The sequence below is a fragment of the Lathyrus oleraceus genome, chromosome 4 (assembly GCF_024323335.1).
Source record: "Lathyrus oleraceus cultivar Zhongwan6 chromosome 4, CAAS_Psat_ZW6_1.0, whole genome shotgun sequence".
Taxonomy (NCBI): domain Eukaryota; kingdom Viridiplantae; phylum Streptophyta; class Magnoliopsida; order Fabales; family Fabaceae; genus Lathyrus; species Lathyrus oleraceus.
The window spans coordinates 404,559,523-404,587,084 of NC_066582.1; the positions used below are offsets into that span (position 1 = coordinate 404,559,523).

Genomic DNA, 27,562 nt, shown 5'->3' on the forward strand with positions numbered 1-27,562 from the left:
CATCCTCTTTCATCCTCAGATTTTCAAACTTGGTGGTCAGCATCTGAAGTTTAGACATCTTCACCTTGGAGGTACCTTCATGAGTTATCTTGAGGGTATCCCACACTTCCTTGGCCAGTTCACAGTGGTGCACCAGTCTGAAGATGTTCTTGCTTATTCCATTGAACAATGCATTCAAGGCCTTAGAATTTCCAAGGGCTAATGTCTCTTGCTCCTTGTCCCACTCTTCTTCAGGAATTTGCATACTGACTCCATCGTTACCTGTCTTCGTTGGATGTTCCCATCCTTTGTTGACAGCTCTCCAGACTTTGCTATCTAGAGACCTTAAGAAGGCTATCATACGAGGCTTTCAGTCATCATACTTAGAACCATCCAGCATGGGTGGTCTATTTGAGTGTCCTACATCCTTGTCCATGGTACTAGAAAGTAACTTCCCTAGATCTCACCCAGAAATTAACAGGCAGGGTGTCTGCTCTGATGTCAATTGAAATTCTAGTTAACAGACTTTCGATGTCACACGGGTTGTTATGACATCCAATTCTGCGCAGACAAGAATTATGCAAAACTTAAAAAGTAAGTGCAGTAAATAACACAAGGAATTGTTTACCCAGTTCGGTCCAACATGACCTACGTCTGGGGGCTACCAAGCCAGGGAGGAAATCCACTATTAGTAGTATTAGTTCAGACCTTAAACCAACTGTTTAACCCTATCACTTAATACCTACCCAATGCAATTTCAATCTTACACTAAGATCGGAGTTCCTACTCACTCCCCCTCAATCACCTCAGTGATTACAACCTTTAATTAAGATTAAAGACAATTATGAAGTCACACTTCAAACAACTCTTGATTGTGCTTAACAACTTTAATCAAGATACACAACACTCACGCTTAAAAGCTTAGAGTGACACAACACTTACAACTCAATGAACACCCTATACCAATGCAATCATCTCAGTGATAATAGCTTGGCTCACAAGATACACCTAATACAAGACACACAAAAATACATCAGTGAAGTATGATGGACACACAAAATCTTCACGCCTAAAATCCCCCGAGTTCTGAAAGAAGGATTGCCATCCTTTTATATTGCAGCACTTGGGCCTTGTACTTGTATTTCCTGAATTTAAGGTCAAGCGAGTTAACCTAAATTCCACAACTAGGTTACTAACAAATAGGCTATTTGTTAGGTTCATTTATTGTAGCTTAGTTGTTGGTTTTCTGGATTTTAGCTCAGCTGTTGACTTCCTGAAGAATAGCCTGAGAAAAATGCTGAAACAGAAAAACTAAACAACCTACAATTTAGCATATGTTGCCAGGAGTGAATGTCACAACATTTAGTTTGACATCCAAAGCATAGACCATATGCTAAGTCTGTTATCTTCCTGAAAACATACTGTACAAATTTGTTGTACTGTACAGGACCAATCTGTCCATACTTCAGTAACAGCGTACATTCATAAATGTCAAAGCATCCAATTTGACATTTACACAATGAGCCTTACGTCAGGTCTGTTATCCTCTTGATAAGCAGACTGAGAAATATACTGAATTGTAGCAGACAACCAACCTGCCTATTATTCAGTATATGCTGTCAATGATGAATGTCATAACATCCAGTTTGACATTCAGACAGTAGGCTTTGTGTCAGGTCTGTTATCCCCTTGATAAACAGACTGGAAATAAATACTGAGTTATTAAAGAACACCAGTTGTTCTATTCCTCAGTAACTGCTGGCAGGGATGAATGTCATAACATCTAGTTTGACATTCAGTAGATCCTATATTAGCTAAACCTGCAACATATAACTCAAGTATGTCATGACATCAGTCAAGACATCAGAGTACAGTTAGATATTCTAACATACAATGCAGTCAAACAGTCATCTCCACAGCATGTCATGACATCAGTCAAGACATTAGAATCCAGCTAGTGTTTTACCATACAATGCAGCCAATCAAACATCTACAGGTAACACCGGTTTAATCATATGGATTAATAGTTTAAAAGCATTGCTACCTAACATTCCGATTAGACTTTGCGTTGTCCTCACTAAGGTTATGTTTTAAATAGAAAGATATATAATTGTATTAACTTTCTTTATTTCTCTTTTTCTGGAATTGATTTTATCATTATTAGAACAAATGGAGATTATCGTAAATTATTAACAATTAATAATCTTGAGTATATTCCAAAATGACAAAAAAAAAATATTCAAGTGAATATTAGTTTTTGAATTCAGAAATAGGCAACACTTGTAATGTGTTACAGTAGGTTTGAATTCAGAAATAGGCTTGTGAAATGTTGCAGTAGGTTTGAATTCAAAAATAGACAACACTTCGTAACATGTTATATAATACGAAACGGTGCAAACTTTGAAAACTGTTGTTGTAGGTGAAACAGTGCAACATTTGATAAAAATATTGCTTTAGACGAAACAATGCAACTTTGAAAAGTGTCGTTGTATGCGAAACAATGCAATATTTAACAAAAGTGTTGCTGAAAGTGTGTGTTTCATCAGGGTCGCAACCTTATGAAACAACACCAATTTTGCCCATAAATTGAGTATTCCGGATTCAAAAGAAAAAAAAAACACAAAAGTCTATCATCTTCACACAAAATTCCAGATTTCACCTTTCCTACATTCGAGTTTTCATCGATTTTGATAGTGTTTGAAATACTTATAAGAAAAGTGGTTTTGTTCACAATTCTAATCTCGATCAATTCGATTTAAATTGATTTTTTAACAATCTCTGAAGCTAAGAATTTTGTTGAAGAACTCAATGATAACATACAATAAAATAGAATAATTTAAACACTCTAAAAATTAAAAATTAAACAAGTATACTTTAAATAAATATTACGATTGATATTATGAAGAGATAATTATCTTTAAGACAAATTAAAATACAAATTAAATACTTTTTATGAGACAAATAAAATAATTGTACATTAATTTTTAAGACTTACTAGTATATTTCTATATAGAACTCATGTTTGATCTTCAATTACCACCAATTTTAATTAGTTTACTTTGTGTATGTAATCAATTTAATTAAAAAATTGACGATGCTTTTTTTAGTAACACTCACAATTTTTATCTTTAAAAACAAGAATCAAGTAGTTTAAATTGTTTTTATTTGGAACCACTAAAATTATATATTTGTTGTTTATTAAGCACTCAAACAAATTTCTTAATATAGTGAACCACAATAGACACCACCGTCCAAACCTCCGAAAATATGTAATTTGATGCTGGTAGTTCACCAACACATAGTGGCTCACATGTCTCTCCACATAACACAAATAAAATTCCAACTTTTTTTTATATCTAAACTTTGCCAAAATAATATTACCCTATAGTTTCTAAAAATATTATAACTAAAATCAAAACTATTTTTTAAAAGGATATAATTTAAATATATTGACAGTTGTAAAAGAATTTACACCGTCTGTTAATCATAACCGTTGGATGTTGAAATTAAATTTGATTTTTATTTTAAAAATCTATAAAATAATGCAAACGGATGATGGTGATGAATGGATGGTATACGAATTTTTACACTGCCAATGTATAGTAATTAATCTCTTTTTTAAAAGTAATAGAATTTTTAATTTCTTTTAATACATATTAAAAATCTCTAAATATAATTAAAATGGAGTATAAAAAAAATAATTACATTCTCTAAAAAAATTTTATATATATATATATATATATATATATATATATATATATATATATATATATATATATATATATATATATATATATATAATATATATATATATATATATATATATATATATATATATATATATATATATATATATATATATATATATATATATATATATATATATATATAATGAAAAAGTACAATAATTACTCTACCAACACAAACATATTCCGAGTATAATAGTTAATTCCTGGCCCTTACCTTCATTAATTACAATATGCAGGAAAAAATATTTCAGTGCTAAATTATACTGGTACACTTTTATAATTTTAAATAAATTAAAATTTAGTAAATTTTTGAAAAATCTATTAGCCTAATTTACCATAGATTGGACAGTTTTCTCGACAAATCTCATTGCATTTTTAAATTTTTTTAAGATATTAACAAGATTGTGTTATTGGCTTATGAGTAATGACTTGCATGACATAAAGAAACCCTTTTTAATAAAAGTGTTTTGGCTCTATGAAAAATGCCAAAGTCAATTGATACTATCTAGTAATATAAAATGGTTTTTTTAGTAACGCAAAACAAAGAGAAAGATAGTTATTTAATATATCAAGGAATTTGTTTTTTCATGAATAATCCCTAGATTAAGGTAATATATACATGATTTAATTTGAATATAAGTATATTTTTGTTTTAATATCCATTTTCATACACCTTTTTAAAATTAGTTATAAGATATTTTTAAAAATATTTACTCAGTTCGATTTAATTAAATATACATATAAAAATTTATATTATCACTACACATAAAATCGATGTATTTATAGTATTTATGATATTTTTTAAGTATTAGATTTTTATAGAGATTAAACCATATGCATTACATTCACAACTTTATTATAAATATTTAATAGAGTAATATATATATATATATATATATATATATATATATATATATATATATATATATATATATATATATATATATATTATAAACTAAAATTAAGAGGATTATATTAAATTTGCTAAAAATGGCATTGACAAGCTCTTCACCACAATTTCAATCTTCAAATTGTCTTGTTTGCTATTAATTTTAGGAGCCAAAATCGGAATCAATAGAATGATGAGTTGAATCTCTTGGGTCGAAATCACCTAAAGAAAGAAAAAAAACAAAAAGCAGAAGAAAAAAAAACAAAAAGAGAATAAAATTAAAATTAAAAGATTAAAAAATATTACCCAAAAAAAAAAGACAAAGAAAAAAAATTAAAAGAAAAGAAAAAACAAAAGCCAGTTACTGGTTCCAACCAACCTTTTTCTGCTTTCCCTGTCAATCTTAACAGCACAAGTTTCTAATTCTATCATCAAAATCTAAACACAACCCATTTTTCAAAACCAAATAAGGAACCAAAATCCGAGGAAAAGTTTCAAACTTTGCTTTTGGGTTTGGTTGTTTCATTCAGATTTTCTTCTCTGCAGAAATGGTTTCTGCAACTTTACTCTCATGCATTAAAAGCCATTAAAGGGTTGAATGGTGTGTGTGGAAAGTTGTAATCTTTTTAGGTAAGAATCAATGAACAAAGAGTCTAACAGCATTGTGAAGGTTTGGGAAGCAGCAGTTAGAAAATCAGCTGGACCAAAGAAAAGGGCTAACAGAATCTTCACAACACCAATGTCTGTTGCCCATGTTGATGATGATGTTTACCAGGTTGAGAAGATTCTCGGCAATGGTGATTTCTATACAGGTCAATGGCTAAACAGTTTTCCAAATGGTCAAGGTAAGTATCTATGGACAGATGGTTGTATGTATGTAGGTGAATGGCAAAAAGGTAATATCACAGGTAAAGGTAGGTTTAGTTGGCCTAGTGGTGCTACCTATGAAGGTGATTTCAAAAATGGTTTTATGGATGGTAAAGGTACTTATATAGGTTCTAATGGTGATACTTATAAAGGTTTTTGGGTTATGGATATGAGAAATGGACAAGGGACACAAAGTTATTGTAATGGTGATTTCTATGATGGTGAATGGAAGAAAGGTTTGCAAAATGGACATGGTAGGTATCAATGGAAGAATGGGAATAATTACATTGGTCAATGGATGAATGGTTTGTGTAATGGAAATGGTACTTTGATGTGGCAAAATGGGAATAGATATGATGGTTCTTGGGAACATGGTTTCCCGAAAGGAAACGGGACGTTTCGATGGAGTGATGGTAGTTTTTACGCCGGTGTTTGGAGTAAAGATTCAAACGAACAAAGTGGTACTTATTATCCTTCTGATGACGATGATCCTTCCGATGATATTCCGTCCGATTGGGATCCGATGGACCTTTTTACCGTTGATTTGAATGATTGTCGTGTTTGTGGTTTAGAGAAAGTTTCGATTTTTCCTTCGCAGAAGAATTTGAACATGTTTGGTTTAGAGGAAGATAGTAGTAATAAAAAGTTGTTGTCCAAGAAAGGTTTTGATGCGAATGGAAAGCCTAAGTGGAATTTAGGAGATGAAAGGATGAGTAATTATAGTTCTGAAGATGGTTCTTATAGTAGTTATGATGGATCAAGGAGTCCTATGATTGATCATTCGATTCCAAGAGTTCCGAATTTGAGATTAAAGGCTCCTAAGAGACAAGGAGAGACGATTTCGAAAGGACATAAGAACTATGAGCTTATGCTTAATTTGCAGCTAGGTATCAGGTACTTATCATAGTTATTTACTTTGATGTGTTTCGCTATCATTTTTCTGTGTTTAGGTTGTTTTAAGTTTAGTAGTGTTAAGGAAAATTGATTTTAACTGGTTTTGGTTTAACATGAGTTGGTCGTAAAGTTATTTATGTTTGGATGATTTGGATCAGAGTGGCTTTTGTGTGTCAATATACTTGAGAATTGATTCTATTCTACCGCAGAAGTTAAAAAATTTAGATTTTACGTAGAATCGAATAACGTTTGACTTACCTAAATGCGATGCGATACTCGGCAGTTCAAATATGTGGCTTTTCTTTTTGCTTTTGCTTTTCATTTTAAGCAATGTATACTGATACCTTGTATCTTCTAGGATGAGGATTTGGCTTATTTTACCTTTATTAATTTCTTGTGCCATAGCACAGACATGCTGTTGGAAGACCTGCTCCAAGTACATCTCTTGATTTAAAGTCTTCTGCGTTTGATCCAAAAGAAAAAGTATGGACCAAGTTTCCACCGGAAGGATCCAAGCACACACCGCCTCACCCGTCTTGCGAGTTTCGATGGAAAGACTATTGTCCCGTAGTTTTCAGGTAAGCTTTTGATGCAAAGTTGTTTTTGTTCTTTTAGCCAATGTTGTTAAATAGCGTTGGCGTGGAAGAATATGAACAAATCGTTGTTGTTCTTCGATACGCTATTTAGTTTAAAATGTTGTTGATGCTTCTCCGAATTCACTGATAGTAATGGTTGATTGCATTTATATTTGCAGAGCTCTAAGAAAATTGTTCAAAGTAGATCCAGCTGATTACATGATATCGTTATGTGGGAACGACGCACTTCGAGAGCTCTCGTCCCCCGGAAAAAGTGGAAGCTTTTTTTATTTGACCAACGATGATCGATACATGATAAAAACCATGAAGAAATCGGAAGTAAAAGTGAGTTCCCTCTTAGTAGCTCATAATAATATAAGCCATTAGTTCCAAGTTTTCCTAACTTAGTCGAATGAAACCGCGTGTAGTATCATTATATTTGTCATTTTATTTATGTACTACTGAATGATATTTCAGTTCGAACTGTCTAAAATGATTGCAGGTTTTTCTCCGAATGCTTCCCGGTTACTACAAACACGTCCGAGCGTTCGAGAACACTCTAGTCACCAAGTTCTTCGGCCTACATTGCGTTAAACTACCAGGAGCTTCACAGAAGAAGGTGATGTTGTATTTTTGTATGAACTTCTACTTTGACAAAAGAACTCATAATAATCGACTTCATTTAACAAATTTCAGGTTCGTTTCGTCATCATGGGAAACCTATTTTGTTCGCAATACGCTATCCATCGGCGTTTTGACTTGAAAGGTTCAACGTTTGGTCGTACAACTGATAAAGCCGAGGACGAAATAGAGCCTACAACGACGCTCAAGGACCTGGACCTAAATTATATATTCCGGTTGCGAAAGGCTTGGTTTCAAGAATTCCACAGGTACTTGTTAATCACATTTTTTCTCACTCGCATTGTGCATGTTTATCGAGCGATATTTCATGCAGACATTGTCTAAACGGTTGGATTATGATCAGATAGTTCATATTCTAACATTTCTTCATTCAGGCAAGTGGATAGGGATTGTGACTTTCTCGAACAAGAAAGAATCATGGATTACAGTATGTTGGTAGGTCTTCATTTTCGAGGAATATCGTGTAGTGAAGCCGGTACACCTTCTCGCAATTCTGGCGCTCATACTCCAACCGGTTACGTCCTGTCTTATATTGATTTTCTTAGTTTTTATATTCTCAACGCAAATTTTTTCTGAATCTATTAACATATATGACAGGTAACTTCGATGATGGAGCTCCTCGTCTCTCTGGCGTAGACATGGATCGTATCGTAATCGATCCTAGCCGGTATAGTCTATAACCATTAACCTCGTAATATCAAAAGTTGTAACTAAATGGTAACATTTTCTGGAAACATTTGTAAACTGTTTGAATACTTCAGGTGGATTCAGTTAGGTATAAACATGCCAGCACGAGCCGAAATGACGACGCGGAAAAGTTGCGACACGCCTCAGTTGGTTGGAGAACCAACAGGGGACACATATGAAATCATAATCTTTTTTGGTATAATAGACATATTACAAGACTATGATATTAGTAAAAAGCTTGAGCATGCTTACAAATCATTCCAATATGATGCAACCACAATCTCGGCCGTCGATCCGAGATTATACTCGAGACGGTTTCGCGAATTCATCTTCAGAGTTTTTGTAGAAGACACTTCTTGAAGGACTTAGTTTTGGAAAGTGTTCAATGCACATTAGTTGTAGAGGGTATTTTGTGATTTATATGTTACATATTTTCTGAAATTTGTTCACTTTCCCTCCTTATAGATTGTCAACTTTTTTGTTTGTTTTAATTTTAGTCATAGTTGATGTATGTTGTAGTGTAGATTTTGAGAGATACTAAAGCCTTTTCCAATTGTACATGAAATCAACAAAAAGAGTAAAAAAACATTGGAAATTATACATCCTTATCAAGTTCTGTATTACTATACATCACGGTTACAAGTATCAGGGTTAGTTTGAGACACTCATTCATATATATGCTATCTTTTTTTAGAGGTGTCAGGGCAATAAAAGTGTGTAGTAAAACATAAAAAAATTGCCCGCCTAATTTATTCAACATTTAGGTGGGGGATGGCTAAATGTGGCTGGTGGTTGAAATTGAAACTTGATACTTTTAGGAAATGACATGGTTTAACATGAACCTCATATTGTAGAACCAAAAATGGACCACTATAGATTGTAAGGTCTGTTGTACAATTAATATTTGATTCATGCTTTTACCCCCACCCCCTCTCTATTGTTCTTAAAATATTCATCCATAAAGTCAACCGGCTAATATCTAATAATTATTGAAGTAATGTTGTTATTATAAGTAATTGACTAATTTTTGTAGACAACTTGTTTAGTAAGATGTTTTGAATTGTTCTGAGATATCTTATCTCTCTTTAATTGTCATTGACGTGCATTGCTCATACTTATTGTGAGACATTATGTCTCTCTTTAGTTGTCATTGGTACGCGTTGCTCATATGTTATGTGATCGCTTCAACTTTATTAGAAAAATTATTTTAGATTTAGTTCATCAGAAGTTTGCAAAGATTTCGATTGGAAAAGATGATTTTTAATCTAAATTTGTTTGGAATTTTTTTTACCAAATCCTAAATCTGAATAAAGAATATTTAATTGTATATGATTTAATTAAAAGATTTGATTTTATTTAAAAGATTTGATTTGTTAAATATTTGATTCGAGTGATTTTTGGTTGAACCCTATTGGACTTTTGGCTAGAGCATATTTTCTTATATAAAGATAAGGATCTCCTTATTTGAAGACTCAAGCTTTTGAAAAAATATTTTACGTGTGTTGTAATAGATTTTTCTAGAGTCTTTGTCTTTTGTTTGTTGTGTAATACTATATCTCTTGGAGTCTTTCATATTTTAGAAAGATATTTGGTCTATAATTGAGATTTTAATCATGCCCCAGATAATTGGTTTGCAAACACTTGCGAGAGTGTTTGAGTGAAAGTGAAGGGATCTCAAATTTAGAGGGATCATCCGTTAAAGTTCACGAGTAATATTAGAAAAATGAGGAGAGTTCATATAAGACCGTCGTGTAGTATTGACTAATTGAATTAGTTATTTTCCTTTGGACTAAAGTCTTCCCGACGTAGGTGACGTTGCACTTGATTGAATTACCAATTCTTTATGTTCTTTATTTATCATTTGTTTGTATTGTTCACAACTTGATTCATATCATATGGACTCCCACATTGTTTCAACATTGTGTGAGACATCTTCGTTCTGTTATAACAAAATTTTAATTGGCATCAGAGCAGACACCCTATTCTGGTTGGGTGTGTTTCAGGGTATTTATTTTATTCAAGATAGACAATACTGAAGAAGGAGGATTTGTTAATCGTTATCCAATTTTTAATGGAACTGATTATTACTACTAGAAGGCTTACAAGGTGATTTTTATTAAGTTCATGGACAAAAAGACTTGGAAAGCAGTTATAAATTGATGGACCCCTTCAACAGTCGCTACTAAAGATAATTATATATTTGTGAAGCCTGAAAAAGATTAGACACCTACTGAAGATGAAACTACTCTTGGGAGTTCTCGTGCTCCTAATGTTATTTACAATGGAGTCAACAAAAATATTTTTAGAGTTATCAACACCTGCACTAGCACCTAATATGCTTGGGAAACTCTTGAAGTTACTCATGAGGTTACCCCTAAAGTTCGTATATCAATACTTCAAATCCTCACCATAAAATTTAAAAAATTGAAGATGCATGAGAATGAAACTATTTCTGAATTCAATGTTCGCCATCATGAAATTGCTAATAATTCCTTCGATCTTTGTGTAAAAAATGTAAGAAGAGAAACTTGTGAGAAAATTCTAAAATCTTTGTCAAAGAGGTTTGACATGAATGTTACAACCATTGTGGAAGCGCAAAATGTATCCACAATGAAAGTTGATGAATTGATTAGATCTTTGCTCACCTTTGAGATGATTGTTGATAAAAAATCTGAGAAAAATAGTAAAAGTGTCGTGTTCAATGAGGATACTTTCGTTTGTGAAGATCAAGCAGATTATGACACTGATGAAAGTCTGATTGAATCTATTATCTTGCTTGCTAAGAACTTTAGCAAAGTCACAAAAAGACTTGATAGAAGATCTGAGAAGAATCTCTTAATGTCAAAGACAATCGCAACAAAATTCAAAAGGTGGAAACTTTCAATGTCGAGGAAAGTATTTGGGGGGGGGGGGGGGGGGGGGGGGGGGACAAAACAAGGCCAAGGTAACTCAATGTCTTGGACGCAAGGGATTTGGACACATTCAAGCATAATGTCCAAATTTGCTAAGGAGGCAAAGAAAAAGTTACAATGCAACCTTATCGAATTATGAGTAGGACAAAGAAAGTGAGTTTTATCAGGAAAATGGTTTTGTGTCATTTATTGCTTCAAAGAAAGTTCAAATTCAGAGTTACTAAATGGTAATAATTTTCCAAAAGATAATTGGAATGGCATTGATGATGATCTATCTGATAATGAACCTTATAAGACTTTATATCTTAACTGCACTAGAGAATATCAAGTTGTTGATAAGCAAAAGGAAAGTATTGAAGTCCTATTTCAAAACAAAACTTGTAACATGTTCATTATCTCTAAGTTGAAGAAGGAAGTTGAACATTTCAATTCTGAACTTGACGGAATGTCCAAATCTGTCTACTTGCTGAATTCATAAGCTGAAAATCTTGATGTCATTTTAGGCATGGGAAAACCCTCAAAGGACATTAAGGGAATTAAATATATTGGTGAATCATCCAACTCAAAGATTGTGTTAGTCTCTCCCATCTATAAATCAGAAATCCAAATGTCAAGTAAGATGATGTAACAAGCTAACAAACATTATTGTTGTCAACATGATCACATTTGGCCTTACTGCCATAAATTGTATGGTAAACAAGTGCATCACAAACAACTATGACCCCGGTGGAATATGAAACCTAATTCACATCATCAATAGCTTTATTGTTTCAAGCCTAAACTTATGGGTCATGTTGCATATACCTCCCTCAGAGTCTTATCTCGTGAAGACTGGTACTTTGATAGAGGTTTCTCTAGACATATGGCACGTGAAAGAAACAATCTAAAAGACATCAAACCTTATTCTAACAACTATGTTATTATTGGCGATGATGCTAAAGGAAAAAATAGCGAAAAATGAAACATGGACTATCTGGGTCTACCATGCCTTAATGATGTTTTGTTTGTTAATGGTCTTGCTTCTAATCTTATTAAAATCAATCAACTATGTAATCAAGATTTATGTGTCAAATTCAATAGTTTTGAATGCACTATCATAAATAAAAACATACTCAACTAATGAAGGGATCCAAACCTACAAATAATTATTATGTATGGTCACCTTTTGATATGAATCAGCCTCAATCTTGTTTAATTTCCAAAAATCAAGAAACTAAATTGTGACACAGAAAGCTTGGCCACTTAAATCTCAAAAATATGGGGAAGGTTGCTATTGAGAAGGCTATTGTTGGCTTACCTGATCTCAAGACCGAAGAAGGTAAAATATGTGGTGATTATCAGGTAGGAAAGCAAACCAAGATGTCACATAAGAAAGTTAACATATTATCACTACATATGTGATTGATCTACTTCATAAGGATCTCATGAGACCCGTGAAGTTGAGAGTCTTGGAAAAAAGAGGTATGTCTTTGCCTGTGTTGATGATTACTCTAGATATACCCGAGTTAATTTCATTTGTGAGAAGTCTGATACTTTTGTTGTTTTTGAGGGATTGAGTCATCACCTACAATATGAAAAAGGAAAAGAGATTGGAAAGATCATTTTAATTCGAAGAGATCATGGCAGGGAATTTGAGAACTCAGTCTTCTCAACCTTCTGCAATATTGAGGGGATTGGTCATGAATTTTCTACTCCTATCACACCTCAGTAGAATGGTGTTGTTGAAAAGAAGAATCGTGCCTTGCAAACAAATGGATAGAGTTATGATTCATGTCATAAATCTCCTGTACTATTTTTGGATAGAAGCAGTGAATACTAATTTTCATATTCACAATTGAGTAACAATTCGACTAGGTACCAAGGCTACTCATTATGAGTTATAAAGGTGGAGAAAGTCCAATGTTAAATACTTTCATGTGTTTGCTAGTGTAATACCCCAAATTAAATTGTCTAGAATATATTCGTCGAAAAATTCAGCCTATCATGAGCGAACAAAACACATCGATGTGAGGCTGCATTTTGGCAGAGAGATAATTAAACGTGGAGAAGTTCAAGTGTTGAAGGTTTCAAATGATGATAATGATATGATTGTTGAGTAGCAAGTTCTTCCACTGTATGCAGTTGATAAAATCGCATGATGAAAACTAGTTTGTTCCCTTGTTAGTGTAAAGTTTGTTCCAAGATGGATAGTTGTGGTATTTGGATAAAACTCTAGCTTTGATAAGGTTATATTCATGGTTCGACAACAATTGAAGATGTGCCTGCTGTAGTCGAAGTCGGTTCTTGCATACAGATGTTTATGTTAACTTGTAGTTTAAGTTAGCATGTTGAATTGAGTCAATCTATTGAACCAATTGTTTAGTATACTAATTGAAAATTAGGATTTAATTTTCTTATAAATAAGATACTAGTTCTCACTTCTCCATCAATCCCTAATTCTCACTTCTCTATCAATCCTTGATAATCCTATTGTCCCTAATTCTCACTTCTCCATCAATCCTTGATATTGAGGTGGAGAAAATGGTGTGATTGAGATTCAATTATAAACATTATAATCATTTGTGTAAGTGAATCAAAAATCCAATTTTAACCACCTTGATTGTTCTTTCACTTCTCATAATAAAAAAACTACTCATTCAGGACATCACTATCACAAAATTAATTAATTAGAGAATACCCAAACATTTGTGTTGAAGCTAAGTTTGTGAAAAAGAAAAGAAATACTCATAATGAAGACCAGAGGACAACGCCCTTTGACTATATGGCTCCTAAAAAAAGTATTATGATCCTTCACAAGTTATCTCCTATAGCCTTTTAAATGATAAAATCTTTAGCATTGAATAGAGTGGGGGAGTTGTTGAAGGTTGGGGGCAGTGGAGATGAATGAAGGTATAAATAGAAGTAGATATATTGGCAAAAACATGTGTTGAACAAATATCTTAATAAAAATTAATTGCAACAAAAAATACCTTAAAACAAAGTATGTCAAAATTCAATTTAAACAAAAAAATAAATGTAGAACTAACGAGCGAACTCTAAGTTTGCCATCAAAATACACTTCAAACACTAATGTAAGCAAATCTCAACCATTGAATCAAAACATTAGATAAACAATACTCTAACTTCAACCAAATCAAAATTCACATGCATAACCATAATACAAATTGTTCAATCTAAATCCATACATCAAAACTTATGATCATAGTAATGGCAAGACACTAAATCTTCACCCATACATAATCCAAAGACAACCAACGATCAACACACGAAACACAAGACATGTTACCTTAAAGAAACCTCAGCATGCAGAAGCAGGGTAAGCACTAGTTGTTGGAACCTGAATTACAGAAGAACATTCCCTATTATTGTTACTCTTTCCACTTCCATTACTTCCAAGTTGCAATTCTGAAACACAGCCCATTGTTGTTTCATCTTTTCCATCAACAACAACACCTTGATCATAAACAAACCCTTTGAACACATGGCCATTAATATTCACAGTAGCCAAGTAAGCAATTTCATCCTCATCACCATTGCCGATGCCAGAAACTCTATGACACTTGAAAACAGCAGGTGCAGTCACATACCGTGGCAAAGATTGCTTGAAACCAACATCTGCAAAACATTACATCCTCCAAAGTTTCACTAAAATGGAAAAAAGGACACTTCTGGATAAAAAAGTGTGTCTGCGGTGTCGTCGTGTGAGTGTCGAATAGAAAATAGAAAATGAAAGTAAAGTACCTTGGTGACAAGAGCTAGTTATATCCAAGCTTAAGCTTCTTGTAGTAGCAGCATTAGAGCTTGAACTATGAGAGGTAGCAGCAAAATTATCATGCGATGATGATGCTACAAAAATCCTCTGCCTCTTAGTTCCAGAAGAACCGTCACTGTCGCCACCACCTTCAGCCACCACAACATGCCGGTCCCGCCGCATGGAAGCCGGAGTCCACGTGCTCTTCACGTGAGTACTACAATCAAACCCGCGGCCTTTACAACAAGTCCTGCATCTTTTAAAGCTACAATCTTTCTTAGCTCTGTTTCCACAATCTTGACACACTCTAAACTCACCATTCTCCTCACAGCCCATCATCAAATTTTGAATCTTTTCATCATCTTCTTCAACCCCTTTTCTTGTTGAATCCATCATCATCATCACTTGCTGTGGTTGACACATCTTGAGATTCCAAAAGTTTGAGTCTTGATTATTGTTATTAGTAGTAGTAGTATCAATGTGAGTGGTGGTTAGGAGTGGGAAAATTCCAAGCCCAACACTGAGAGGTGATGATGAAGGTAGAGGAAGGTTAGGAGGGTGATTAGATGAAATGGGTTGGTTTTGTTGTTGGTGGTGGTGAAGTGAGGAAGGGGTTTGGGCTATGAGAACTAAGTCTCTTAAACCAAACATGTTGTGAAATTTGATTGAGATTGTTGTTGTTTGAGGTTGTGTGATTTTTGTTGTCTTTAGAATGTGGAGATTTTGGAACAGAAATGCATTGCTGCTATAGGTTTGAATTCTGACACTAAAATCTTCACTGGCATATTCTCTGGTTTTTTCTTTATAATAAAGACACAAACGAGTACTACTAGTTTTTTATTATTGGAATTTCATCTTGTCATTTTAATTAATACTACTATTCTAACAAATTTCTTTAGAATGTTACTAGTACATTTGGGTTTAGTAATTTAAAGATTTAGATAAATTAAATTATTTTATTGAATTTTTTATTTAAATTGTATAATTAAAATATTTTAAATGATAGTATTTTAAAGATAATTGTGTTACTTTCTACTATTATCTGAATATTTAAAATTAAAATAGGTTTTAAAAGTATTTGAAAAAATGATTTACTCCTTCAAATTTTATAAATAAGTAAAAGTCTTTTAAACTTTCGAAATTAAATATAAATAAGTATCAAAAAATTTAAGTAATTTAGAATTTTTATTTTAAGATGATTTATATGTAGTACTATTTAATATTGTTAATGAATAATAATTTTATTAAAAATAAAATGATAATAGTGCTAATTTTTTTTTACGTAATACTTCCTCTGTCTTGAAAAAAATTGTCCGAAAATTAAAAGTCATTTTAATTCTAATGCAATATTTATAATTTTTTCTTAATATATCATCAAATATTTTTTTTTAATTCTTGTAATTTCTTTTTTTATATGTAATTATGAGGAGTATTATTGAAAAATCATATATAATTTATTTGTTATAAAATAATTTAAATTTTTTAATTCATATAAAACATTCAAAACTTTTTATAGTTTAGAATAGAATAAATATTAAAAGAATTAAATATAATTAATTATTATTAATGAAAAAAATTATTTATAATTAAAGTATATAACACAATAATTAGGAACTCAAAAAGAAGGAACAATAGGTGGAGTATGTTTCTCTATTTTTATCTTAATGTTAGAACACTTACATGCTTGTCTTTCTATTTTTTTAATGCGTATAAAAAATATAAGTAATATTATTTTTTAACTAAAATAATTTAAAAATATATAATATATATAATTGTAATTTAGATGAGCATATATTATATTTTCTGGATGTATATGGGATACCATGCATGATCTGTATCTATGATAAAAACAAAAACAAAAATGAAAAGAAGAGTAAATGGAGGACCATACTGCAATCTAGAATAGATCTTATAGAGTTTAGAGTCTAGAAGTAGGGCATGATGACAACCTAGCCTAACTCTTATAGCCTCATAGATAATAGGTTCATAGATTTGCCTTATTGGAAACAAAATAGCCATAGCTATAGCCCCTAAAACCTATAACCCTATGACAAAAAAAGTATGGCTAATAAGATGAAACTTGGCCCCTACTTTCATGTTTTACACTTCACCCAAATGGATCAATAGCAACGTGTCATAGTCACAACTTCTTTATCAACCTCTACATTAATTTATTTATTTTCATCAAAATGCTCATATTATCGTTTCACATAAACTACTTACTAATAGTAGTAACAAATATTTATAAATTAATAAGTAAAGAGAATAATAGTAATATGTACTCCTATCTTGTTAAGATGAGCTTTTAAATAGAGGTTATAAAATTAAAATAAATAAATAAATTGGGTTTTAAGATAATTTTATTGTTATTAAACTAGTTGTGAAAATTATTAATTAATTTTTATCATCATAAATAAAAAATAAAAATTGCAAGTGATATATACTATATTAGTTAAATGATATATTTTAAATTTAAATAATTAAATTACACTAACAACTAAAAATAATAATATATAACATTTGTTAATGAATGTGTTTATTATTATGGAAGAAAAGCGTATTGTTAAATATTTATCACTCTCAAGTTTCAAATTTATAAAAAAAATATTGAAATGTATTATTTAAATAAATTTTGATTGGATAATTTATATTTCAATAAAAAATTGATTGATGTACTAAATATTATGTTATATTAACTTATGTGTTAATGACACAAGTTAAATGTTTGTCTTAAAATTTATGTATTTAAACTTTTCTTGATTAAAATAATATATTATTTAATAATAATAAAATATTATTATAATTTATGATTATAAAGTTTAAGTTAGTACTGCTCTAAAAATATTTGCAACAAAAATATTTTAGATAAATATTTTTTATTAAAATAATTATTTTATTTTATGAAAAATTAAAATTTTATTCAATTCTCCATTGAGTTATAAATAATTAATTGTATTTATTAATTTATTTTATTAAATAAATAATCATACATACTATTTACATAACTTTTAAATGGACCTCTTAATCATCTTGTCAATATACCATTGTGTATAAATGACAAAAGAAGATTCTCTCGATTCTTCAGAGTATATTTGGATTGATGGTATGTGATGTAATGAAATAGAATTGAGTAGTAACTAATGGGACTTCTTTGTTTGAATTTGTAAATAATATTAGATAGAATGGAATGAAACATGATCGAATTCATTTCATCCCATTATATTCAAATCTCTATTTTTCTTTCCATCTAATTTGGAGTGTATGTGATAGAATGAGACATTTTAAATAAAATAACTAAATAATGGAGTGAATATTTCATTCCGCTTCGCTCCATTCCGCTTCGCTCCATTCCGCTTCGTTCCATTCCGCTCCGTCATGTTCTATTTCGCTATATTATCTTCCATCCATCCAAAGATAACCTTAATGAACGGAAAAACTTAAGTTCAATCCAATTCCTTAAGGGTGTACTAGTATATGGAAAGGATAAATCCAATCAATTTAGTAAAATCCACTCAAATCAATTTTAAAAAATGGACTGGGACAGACTATTGGTTGAACACATAAGTCATTCATGGATAGGTTGGAAGTTATGGACTTCCATGGCGACCTAAGTCATAAGTCATCCATGGAGGCACGCATTTCTTCCATGGCATCCTCATCATCGGTACTATTGTTGGCCAAAGTTTCTACATTCTTGTTCACCATATTGATTAGAGGCTTGAAGATGTGAATATTAATTTGATTGTCTGATATGATGGCGACCTAAATCAGTTTTACTAGGGCCCCACGATGGCGCCAATTATACTTGCTAAAAGTACAACGAAAGACAACTCCTAGTTGTGTAAGGTTGTCTAAGGATTTTAGGATTGTTATAGTGTTGGAGCAAGCTCACACATGGACGGTGAGAAACTCTGTATAAAAGTTATTCTTGATGAGTAAATTGAATGTCATTTATCAACACATTGGTTTAGATATTTATAGAGACTGTTTTGGCTTGAATCATAGGACTCAAGGGACTGTTATTCTGGTTATCCAAGGAGCGTGGATTTGTTATTTCCATTACTCTTCATGAGAGTGTGTTCACCCAATAGTCTGTCCCAACCCATTTTTTAAACAGAGGTCGGGACCAAAGTTATTGGGTGAACACATAAGTCATCCATGGTACCCTCGTATTTCATATGAGATAGGTTGGAAGTCCATAACTTTAGTCTCATTAGAAGGGAACCCTAGAATTTATGATCTCATTCTTTGAGAAGGACGCAATGAGAACCCATTCGCATGACAAAGACCTCATGGTCATAATCGTAAGGTGTGATGACTGTGAGATTAAGAAAGTATTGATTGATCAAGAAAGCTTTGCAGACATCCTTTATTAGACACTTATGAAAGTCTCCGCTTGGATTATAAAGGGTTATATTATCCTGCATACCATGTTTGGAGCTAAGGAGAGCGCAAGGCTGATCAAGGTAAGATATCTTGTTATAGATGCATCTTCTTCATATATCATAATTATATGGAAAATTGTTTCAACTTGCTTGGAGCTTCCCTGTCAACACTATATCTATGCATGAAATACCCATTTCTCAATGGGCGAGTGAGAGTTATCCGGGGGGTCAGGATGTGTCAAGAAGGTGTTACCTAGAGAGTCTAAAGCTAAAGAGGGTGACCATGACCGTGATCCACACCTAAAATCCATACGCACGGAAAGTGAACATCGTAGACTTGAAGTTGGAAGTTAAACCATAAGAGATAGTCTCGAAGACAAAGATTTCGTCATCCTACTCTAGATGAGCATAAAGGTGGCTCACAAAGAGACCATTCAGAAACAATTAATGACTTCAGCCGTTATGTCATGTTGGGTTTAATTTAATTTATTTTTTGGATTAATTAAGGTGAGGTACCATCCTTGTCATGTGTATGGTTTATTTTTCATAACATTCTTTATTTCTTGTGGGGCACTCTTTTCTCCTATGTTAGTAGTGATGCGTATGATTTTGTAATGAGGTGCCTCACATTATTATATAAGTTTTGGAATATTATTTCTTTATTTTTATTTTTGCAAGAATTAAGGATTGGAATGAAAAATCTTATCGAAATCGGCCATAGAGACAATCATTTATGATGGATCCTCATAGAAGAATCCTTGTTGTACAAAGAGGAAATAACTTATGTTGGATCCTCATTGAGGAATTCTTCTCGCCCATAGAGGTACCCACTGAAGGTGTGAAAAACACAAGAAATAGGGGTTTGAATTGGGTTTTAAAAGCAAAAGCTTTTTCCAAAACAAAAACTCTACTAGCAAGTTGAATAATGAAGAGATAAAAACACGATGATTTTTATTCTGATGGGTTGGATCAACAGTTGCTTCTGGTTGAGTCGTTTCTTCAGATTCTTTAGCCTTGCTTTCTGAGTCTTCTTCTTCAGAGACAGTTTCTTTGGATTCTGAAAGATTAATCTTCAAATCTGTAAATTTCTTAACTAGCTTTGACTTTTCAGGGTCAAACTTATTATTAAATCTAACATGAATTGATTCTTCAACAATTCATGTTTCTGTATTAAATATTTTGTAGCCTTTATAGCATTCAGAATATCCTAACAGTAAACACTTATGTGTCTTATAGTCAAACTTGCCAAGATTCTCTTTAGTGTTCAATATAAAGCATTCACATCCAAAATGATGAAAGTAAGAAATATTAAGCTTTATGTTCTTCCACAATTCATAAGGAGTCTTACCCAGTATAGGTCGGATAGAAATCCTGTTCTGAATATAACACGTTGTGTTTACTGCTTTTGCCTAGAAATGCTTAGCCATGTTAGTTTTTTGGATAATGGTGCAGGCCATTTCTTGTAAAGTCCTATTCTTCCTTTCTACAACTCCATTTTGCTGTGGAGTTATAGGACAGGAGAAATCATGGGAAATACCATTTGAATCAAAAAGATTTTCAAAGTTTTTATTTTCAAATTCGCCACCATGATCACTTCTGACTTTGACTATATTGCAATTCATTTCTATTTGCACCAGTGAGCAGAAGGTTGAGAACACAAAGTGAGACTCATCCTTGTGTTTTAAGAACTTTACCCATGTCCAACAACTGTAGTCATCAAAATGACTAATCCATACTTCTTTCCATTGATAGAAGCAGTTTTTACTGGTCCAAACAAATCAATATGCAGAAGTTCTAATGGTCTAGAGGTAGAAACAACAGTTTTAGCTTTGAAAGATATTTTATAAAACTTGTCTTTCTGACATGCTTCGCAAAGAGCATCTGAAGCGAACTTCAGTTTGGGTAGACCTCTGACTAATTCAAGCTTATTTAGCTGAGAAATCCTTCTCATACTAACATGAACCAAACGTATATGCCAGATCCATTTCTCTTCGTTAACAGACATTAGACATTTTACATTTTGATCTTCAAGATCAGAAAGTCTAATTTTGTAAATGTTGTTTTTCCTCTTTCCATTAAAAAGGATTGTGCCATCTTTTTTACTAACAACCTTATAAGACTTTTGATTAAAGATAATATCATAACCATTGCCACTAAGTTGGCTAATGGACAATAGATTATGCATTAGACCATCAACTAAAAGAACATTAGTAATAGAAGGAAGTTTACAGTTACCAATGGTTCCAGAGCCAATGATCTTTCCCTTCTGGTTTCCTTCGAAACCAACAAAGCCTCCATGCTTAAGTTCCAAATCTTGGAACATAGACCTTCTTCCCGTCATGTGTCGTGAGCATCCACTATCCAGGTACCATAATTGGTGTTTCAACTGAGCTATTAATGATGTCTGCAACAAATAATTTTATCCTTAGGTACCCACTTATGGGTCCTTTTTTGTTGGTTTTCCCAGAGTTTCTTACAATTTTGGACTTTTAGTAGAAGGATAATCATAAGAGATTTGTGCATGATACTTAGGTTTCACAACAGAGTTCTTATCCTTAGTATGCTTCTATGTCTGTGCAGTAATATCAAACTCAGTGCCAGCAGGCACGGAATGCACATAGAGAGGTTTTAGTTTAACCTTATGACTTTAGTCAGGTTTTGTAGTTTCTGTATAATCCAAACCTTTCCTGTCATTTTTGTTAACTCCATAGATCAAGGAAGCCATTTTTCTTCTATATATGCTTTTAGTCAGAAAGTACTGGAATGCTCTGTCATATCTGATGACGCAGTCAGTTCCAGAAGCTTCTGAAGTTATTTCCTCCTCTAGTTTTGAAAATTTTCTTTTCCAAGCAGAGTTATTACTTTCTAAAGAAAATACTTTTTCATTTAGAGAGGAAATATCATTCTCAAGCTCTTTCTGAGTTTCAGAAGTAGTTACTTTGACTTATTTAAGGTCCTTGTATTTGCTTTGAAGACTTTGGTACTTTTCCAGCATTTCAGAAAGACAACTTTCAATATCAGAACGAGATAGATTAGAGAATACCTCTTTAGAATCGGAGTCTGATTCTGATTTTGACAGAACCTTATTTTTGGGTTCCTCGGAGCTTGGGTTCAGACTCGACTCGACCAGATGAACTTGATCGATGAGAAGAGACTTGCGGCTGTGTGTCATGGACAGATATATCAGAAGCGCATGACCCAGGCATTTAACAAAAGAGTCAAGAGACAGGTGTATCAAATCGGCGACTTGGTGGTCAAGCGTATCATTCTACCGCAAGGTGATCCCAGAGGCAAGTGGACTCCCACATACGAAGGGCCATTTGTGGTTAAGAAAGTTTTCTCTGGTGGAGCCATGATACTAGCTACAATGGACGGCGAAGACTTCCCGCATCCCGTGAACGCAGACATAGTTAAAAAATACCACGCATAAAAGAGACCCGCTAGGTCGACGTATCTAGGCAAAAGTAAGGGCATCCCGGCGAACCAAAAGGGTTCGGGCAAAATTTAGGGATAAACATAAAAAAAAATGTACACCCGGCAAGTCGAAAACCTGAAAAGGCGGCTTGGGCAAAAAGGGGTATCCTGGTGGACTGAAAACCTGAAAAGGCGGTCCAGGCAAAAATTAAGGATTAAAGCGTATGACTATGTCCCGTTCTCAGACAGCTTCATCCAAGTTCAAAGGACTGAACAAGCTAATCACTTCTATCCGACAGCGGGAGATGAGAGGCTTGAAGACATAATGACAGTAGTGGAATTAAAGTCAATAGGACGTTTTCGGCATAGCTTTCTCTTTGTTTTCTTGACGATTTCCTCTTACTAGGATTTCTGTCTCCTTGTACACAAATTGCCTGTTTATAGGCCCTCTTTCGAAATCAATATAATTTTAGTTTCAAAAAAAAATGCTTTTGTTTTACTTTCTCTGTTTTGTTTGCATAAACGTCCATTGATTTAACTTGAATTGATTTATGCATTTGAATATGATCAAGGTTTACAAAAAAAATGCGTGCATAAAATAGAAATAGCGATTACTATCAGGCTTCAGGATCGAGGAGAAGGTCTAATCATGCTTTCCAATGAATCTGTTGCTAATCCTATCCCCCAGCAAGGCCAGTCATTCCCAGAAGAGAGTGGCATTACTAGACAAATGGGTCATCTCTTCCACCCCCAGCCAGGCTTCTGTTGAACATTTCTGCCATCAGACAGAAATCAAGTATCCCCCCAGCTAAGAAAGGATCATCAATACAAATATCTCCGACCAGAAGACTGAGATTTATTTCCCCAATAGAGTCCCCTGGAAGAACGTTTCAGACACATAGTGCATTCATTACATCATTTCACATCGCATACCTACATACAATTTTCATTCCGCATCATATACATTACATCATTTCATAACATGCACATGTATACAATGCTCTCATTTATTCCAGACGCATAATTCACTCATTACATCACTTCACAGCACACGCATGCATACAACATTTGCATCTCATGCATCATGACATGGCATGAAGCTAACTTTATTCTTCCAGGTTAATTATCCTCTTGATACAATCAAAACAAAGGTCCATTCAGACGGACATCTTTATCAATTACATTCAAGATTTAACTATATCCCTCAGATACTGCCTAGCGTACGGTATATTCCGAGGTGTAGTCTAGCATACGACTACTTTCTTCTTCAGATACATCTTTCAGATATACTCCATGTCAACATTCATTCTGACATCCTCCTAACGATGGCATCTATAAGCCCATCCCAAATATTCATTGCAAATACAGCATACACAAATACTATCAGATATGGCCTACCGTACGGTTCTTTCTGATTCAGCCCAACATATGACTCCTTCCACTCAGATACGATCTAACGGACGATCCATTCTGATCTTCAACTATCCCAACACGGTCTAATGTACGACCCAGTTGGACCTTCACTTCTCAGGTACTGCCTAGCATACGGTCCATCCTGATTCATCTCAACACATGACTCCTTCAACTCAGATACGATCTAGCGTACGATCCATTCTGACCTTCAATAACTCAAAGACAGTCCAATGTACGACCAAGTTAGACCTTCAAATCTTCAAATACCACTCAAAGACAGTCTGATGTACGACCAAGTTAGACCTTCAAATCTTCAAATACCACTCAAAGACAGTCTAATGTACGACCAAGTTAGACCTTCAAGTCAGATTCTGCAAATACAGTCTAATGTACGACCAAGTTAGACCTTCCAGTCATCAAATACAGTCTAATGTACGACCAAGTTAGACCTTCAAGTCAGATTCTGCAAATATAGTCTAATGTACGACCAAGTTAGACCTTCCAGTCATCAAATACAGTCTAATGTACGACCAAGTTAGACCTTCCAGTCATCAAATACAGTCTAATGTACGACCAAGTTAGACCTTCCAGTCATCAGATACAGTCTAATGTACAACCAAGTTAGACCAGATTCTGCTCAGTGACAGTCTAATGTACGACCAAGTTAGACCGTCAAGTCTTCGGATTCTGCCCAGATACAGTCTAATGTACGACCAAGTTAGACCAGATTCTGCTCAGTGACAGTCTAATGTACGACCAAGTTAGACCGTTAAGTCCTCAGATTCTGCTCAGATACAGTCTAATGTATGACCAAGTTAGACCTTCATCTCCTCAGATGCTACCTAGTGACAGGTACATTCCTGAATTGTAGTCTAGCGTACGACTACCCCCCTTTTATCATCAAATTCAGCCTAATGGACGGCTCATTCTGCTCAGATACAGTCTAATGTATGACCCAGTTAGATCTTCATCTCCTCAGATGCTACCTAGTGTACGGTACATTTCTGAAGTGTAGTCTAGCACACGACTACACCCTTTCATCATCAGACACAGCCTAACGGACGACTCATCCTACAACTCCAATACGGTCTAGCATAAGACCCATTTGGATCTTCAACTCAGATACGATCTAGCATACGATCCGGTCTGATCTTCCATCCCCAGTGAAATCACCCGCTTAATGGAGGCTCATTCCGCAACTTGGATAAGACCTAGTGTACGATCCATTCTGATCTTTCCTCCCCAGCAAGGTCATCCGCCTAATGAACAACTCACTCTGGTATTCAGATACGGTCTAGCGTGTGATCCATTCTGATTCTTTATCCCCAGCAGCGTATAACACACTCTGACTCCCCGGCAAAGTCGACAGCATAATGGAGGACTCACTATACGGTCTAACATACGACCCGGTATGACACCCACGTCTTCAGATATCGTCTAATGAACGACGCACCCTGAAGTTCTCATCATCAAATTCCCTGGATGGCATCTTTAAGCCCATCTCCATCAAGACTAGCTCCTGATTGACAAGCGCAAATTTTTGGGCATTTTAGTGTTCAATAATCTTCCACCTCCAGACCACGAATGGCGTACATACCATTCTGACTCTCTCGGTTCAAGAATATTGAACAGGGGCAGCTGTCATACCCCAAAATTTGCCCATTAATATTTCAAGGCATTTTTCAGGGCACTCCGACTCATTTTTATGACACTGATCTTAAAGGAACGAAGGCCCAGCTCACGAATGACCCAAACTGGCCTGTTCGCTACACGCTCGCCTAGTGATAACATGAAATTATGTCATATTTTAGGACTTAATTCAATTAAATTTTATCATTATTTATTTCAGTTCACTTTATTATTAGATATTACGCGGTATTTTCTTCCTATTTGTCTCAGGTGGCTTATTTGGGAGCACAAGTAAAAATGGAGGAAAAGAGGTGCAAAAAGGAGAGAAAACGAACCAAATAGCAAAGCCCAGCCCAAAGTACAACACCGGTGTTGCACCTGTGACGAGCGTCACAGAGGCTGTGACGAGCGTCACGCCTTGCACACCCCTGTGACGGACGTCACACATGGTGTGACGAACGTCACACCATCCCCCTACTTTTTGGGCGCAAGTAACGCCTCAGAGACTTGAAGAGCCGTTGAGGAGTGTTGGGCCCTATATCCACGCCATGCAATTAGCCACGTTGAAGACCTTTTGGCAGTAGGCAGCTACTTAATGACACCAATATAAATAGCCACTTTGAAAACCTAAAGGGGGGAAGCTTTTCCACATTTTTTTTCTTTGCCGTTTTCACTTTTGCATATTTTCCTTTCCAGCAGCTTAGGCATTGTTTTTCCTACGAGTTCTACACTATTTCCCTTGCAATTTCCTATTTCCTTTTAGCATTTAGTTAATTCCTTTTCGCACAATAGTTTCTACAACGGAAACTATTGTGTACCTTTTTACCGGATCTAACCTTACGTTAGGATCTAGTTTATTTCCTTCGTTTAATTTGTTGTTTAGTTGAAGAATCCAGGAACAAACCCTACCGGCTTGTGGTGGAGTGTTCAGGACTACTGTTTAACTTATTCCGAGTAACCCTAAAGGAAACCCTGAAGGAAAAGCCGGCGGCACCGCTCAATTCGATCCGATCGGCCAATTCAAGATTGCAATTCAATTGCAAACAGGTTTGCGTTATTATCGCCGCTTTATGTTCCGAATTCACATGTGATACCATAATTGAATGCATAAATATATTTGAGGTTTTGCATGTGGACTTAAGTATGCCTGGATACCTTGAATTGTTGTAATGGATGCCGTTGTTTTTTTCGCTCTGTTTTGATCTTTGCCCAGCTGACCTGTTTTATCATAACCATGCTCTGTTTACCTGATACTATTACTGCTTTGGTGCAACTCTTGATTGCATCTTGATTGGTATTCTAACCCGTTTGCTGAATTTTGTAAAGGCTCACATATCCCAGGAAAAGATTGCTGTTTAGGTCTTCCACTTTATTTGTGGGATACCCTTGTGAAGAGCTGCCCTAAATTGCTTAATTAATTTTAATGTATTAATTTTAATGTATTATTTTTAATGTATTGATTTTAATGTGGAGATTCATCCTAATTACCTAATTAACTTTAAAATATGACCTTTAAATATGTGATCTTGGACCTCTCTTTTGCCTTACGATATTACGGTATTACGGTCATGTCTCGCGAATGTAGGGATACACTTAGCAAAGACCCTTCGATTAAATCATCATAAAATAAATCATGGTCCCTCGGGTGTTGCCTTCGAAAATACGATTTTGTCCCTCGATGACCCTTCGGTGTAGCCTACGGTTAAATGATGATCGTCCCTTCGAATGCTAAGGTATCCTTACAACTGTTGCCTTCAATGACCTATCGATGACCCT

General features: G+C 34.0%; 2 protein-coding genes across 2 annotated transcripts; one reads left to right on the forward strand and one right to left on the reverse strand.

Moving 5' to 3' along the window:
• Positions 1 to 5,006: 5,006 nt before the first annotated feature.
• Positions 5,007 to 8,886, forward strand: LOC127075696 (phosphatidylinositol 4-phosphate 5-kinase 6). Its single transcript, XM_051017157.1, has 8 exons — positions 5,007 to 6,378; positions 6,789 to 6,956; positions 7,133 to 7,298; positions 7,456 to 7,572; positions 7,650 to 7,843; positions 7,970 to 8,109; positions 8,193 to 8,262; positions 8,357 to 8,886. Exons 1-8 carry the CDS (start codon positions 5,258 to 5,260, stop codon positions 8,640 to 8,642), a joined length of 2,262 nt encoding a protein of 753 aa, XP_050873114.1. The 5' UTR covers positions 5,007 to 5,257; the 3' UTR covers positions 8,643 to 8,886.
• Positions 8,887 to 14,317: 5,431 nt separating this feature from the next.
• On the reverse strand, positions 14,318 to 15,783 carry LOC127075697 (protein LATERAL ROOT PRIMORDIUM 1). The gene is made up of 2 exons (XM_051017158.1): positions 14,936 to 15,783; positions 14,318 to 14,809 (listed from the first exon to the last, which is right to left on the reverse strand). Exons 1-2 carry the CDS (start codon positions 15,594 to 15,596, stop codon positions 14,493 to 14,495), a joined length of 978 nt encoding a protein of 325 aa, XP_050873115.1. The 5' UTR covers positions 15,597 to 15,783; the 3' UTR covers positions 14,318 to 14,492.
• Positions 15,784 to 27,562: the final 11,779 nt, after the last annotated feature.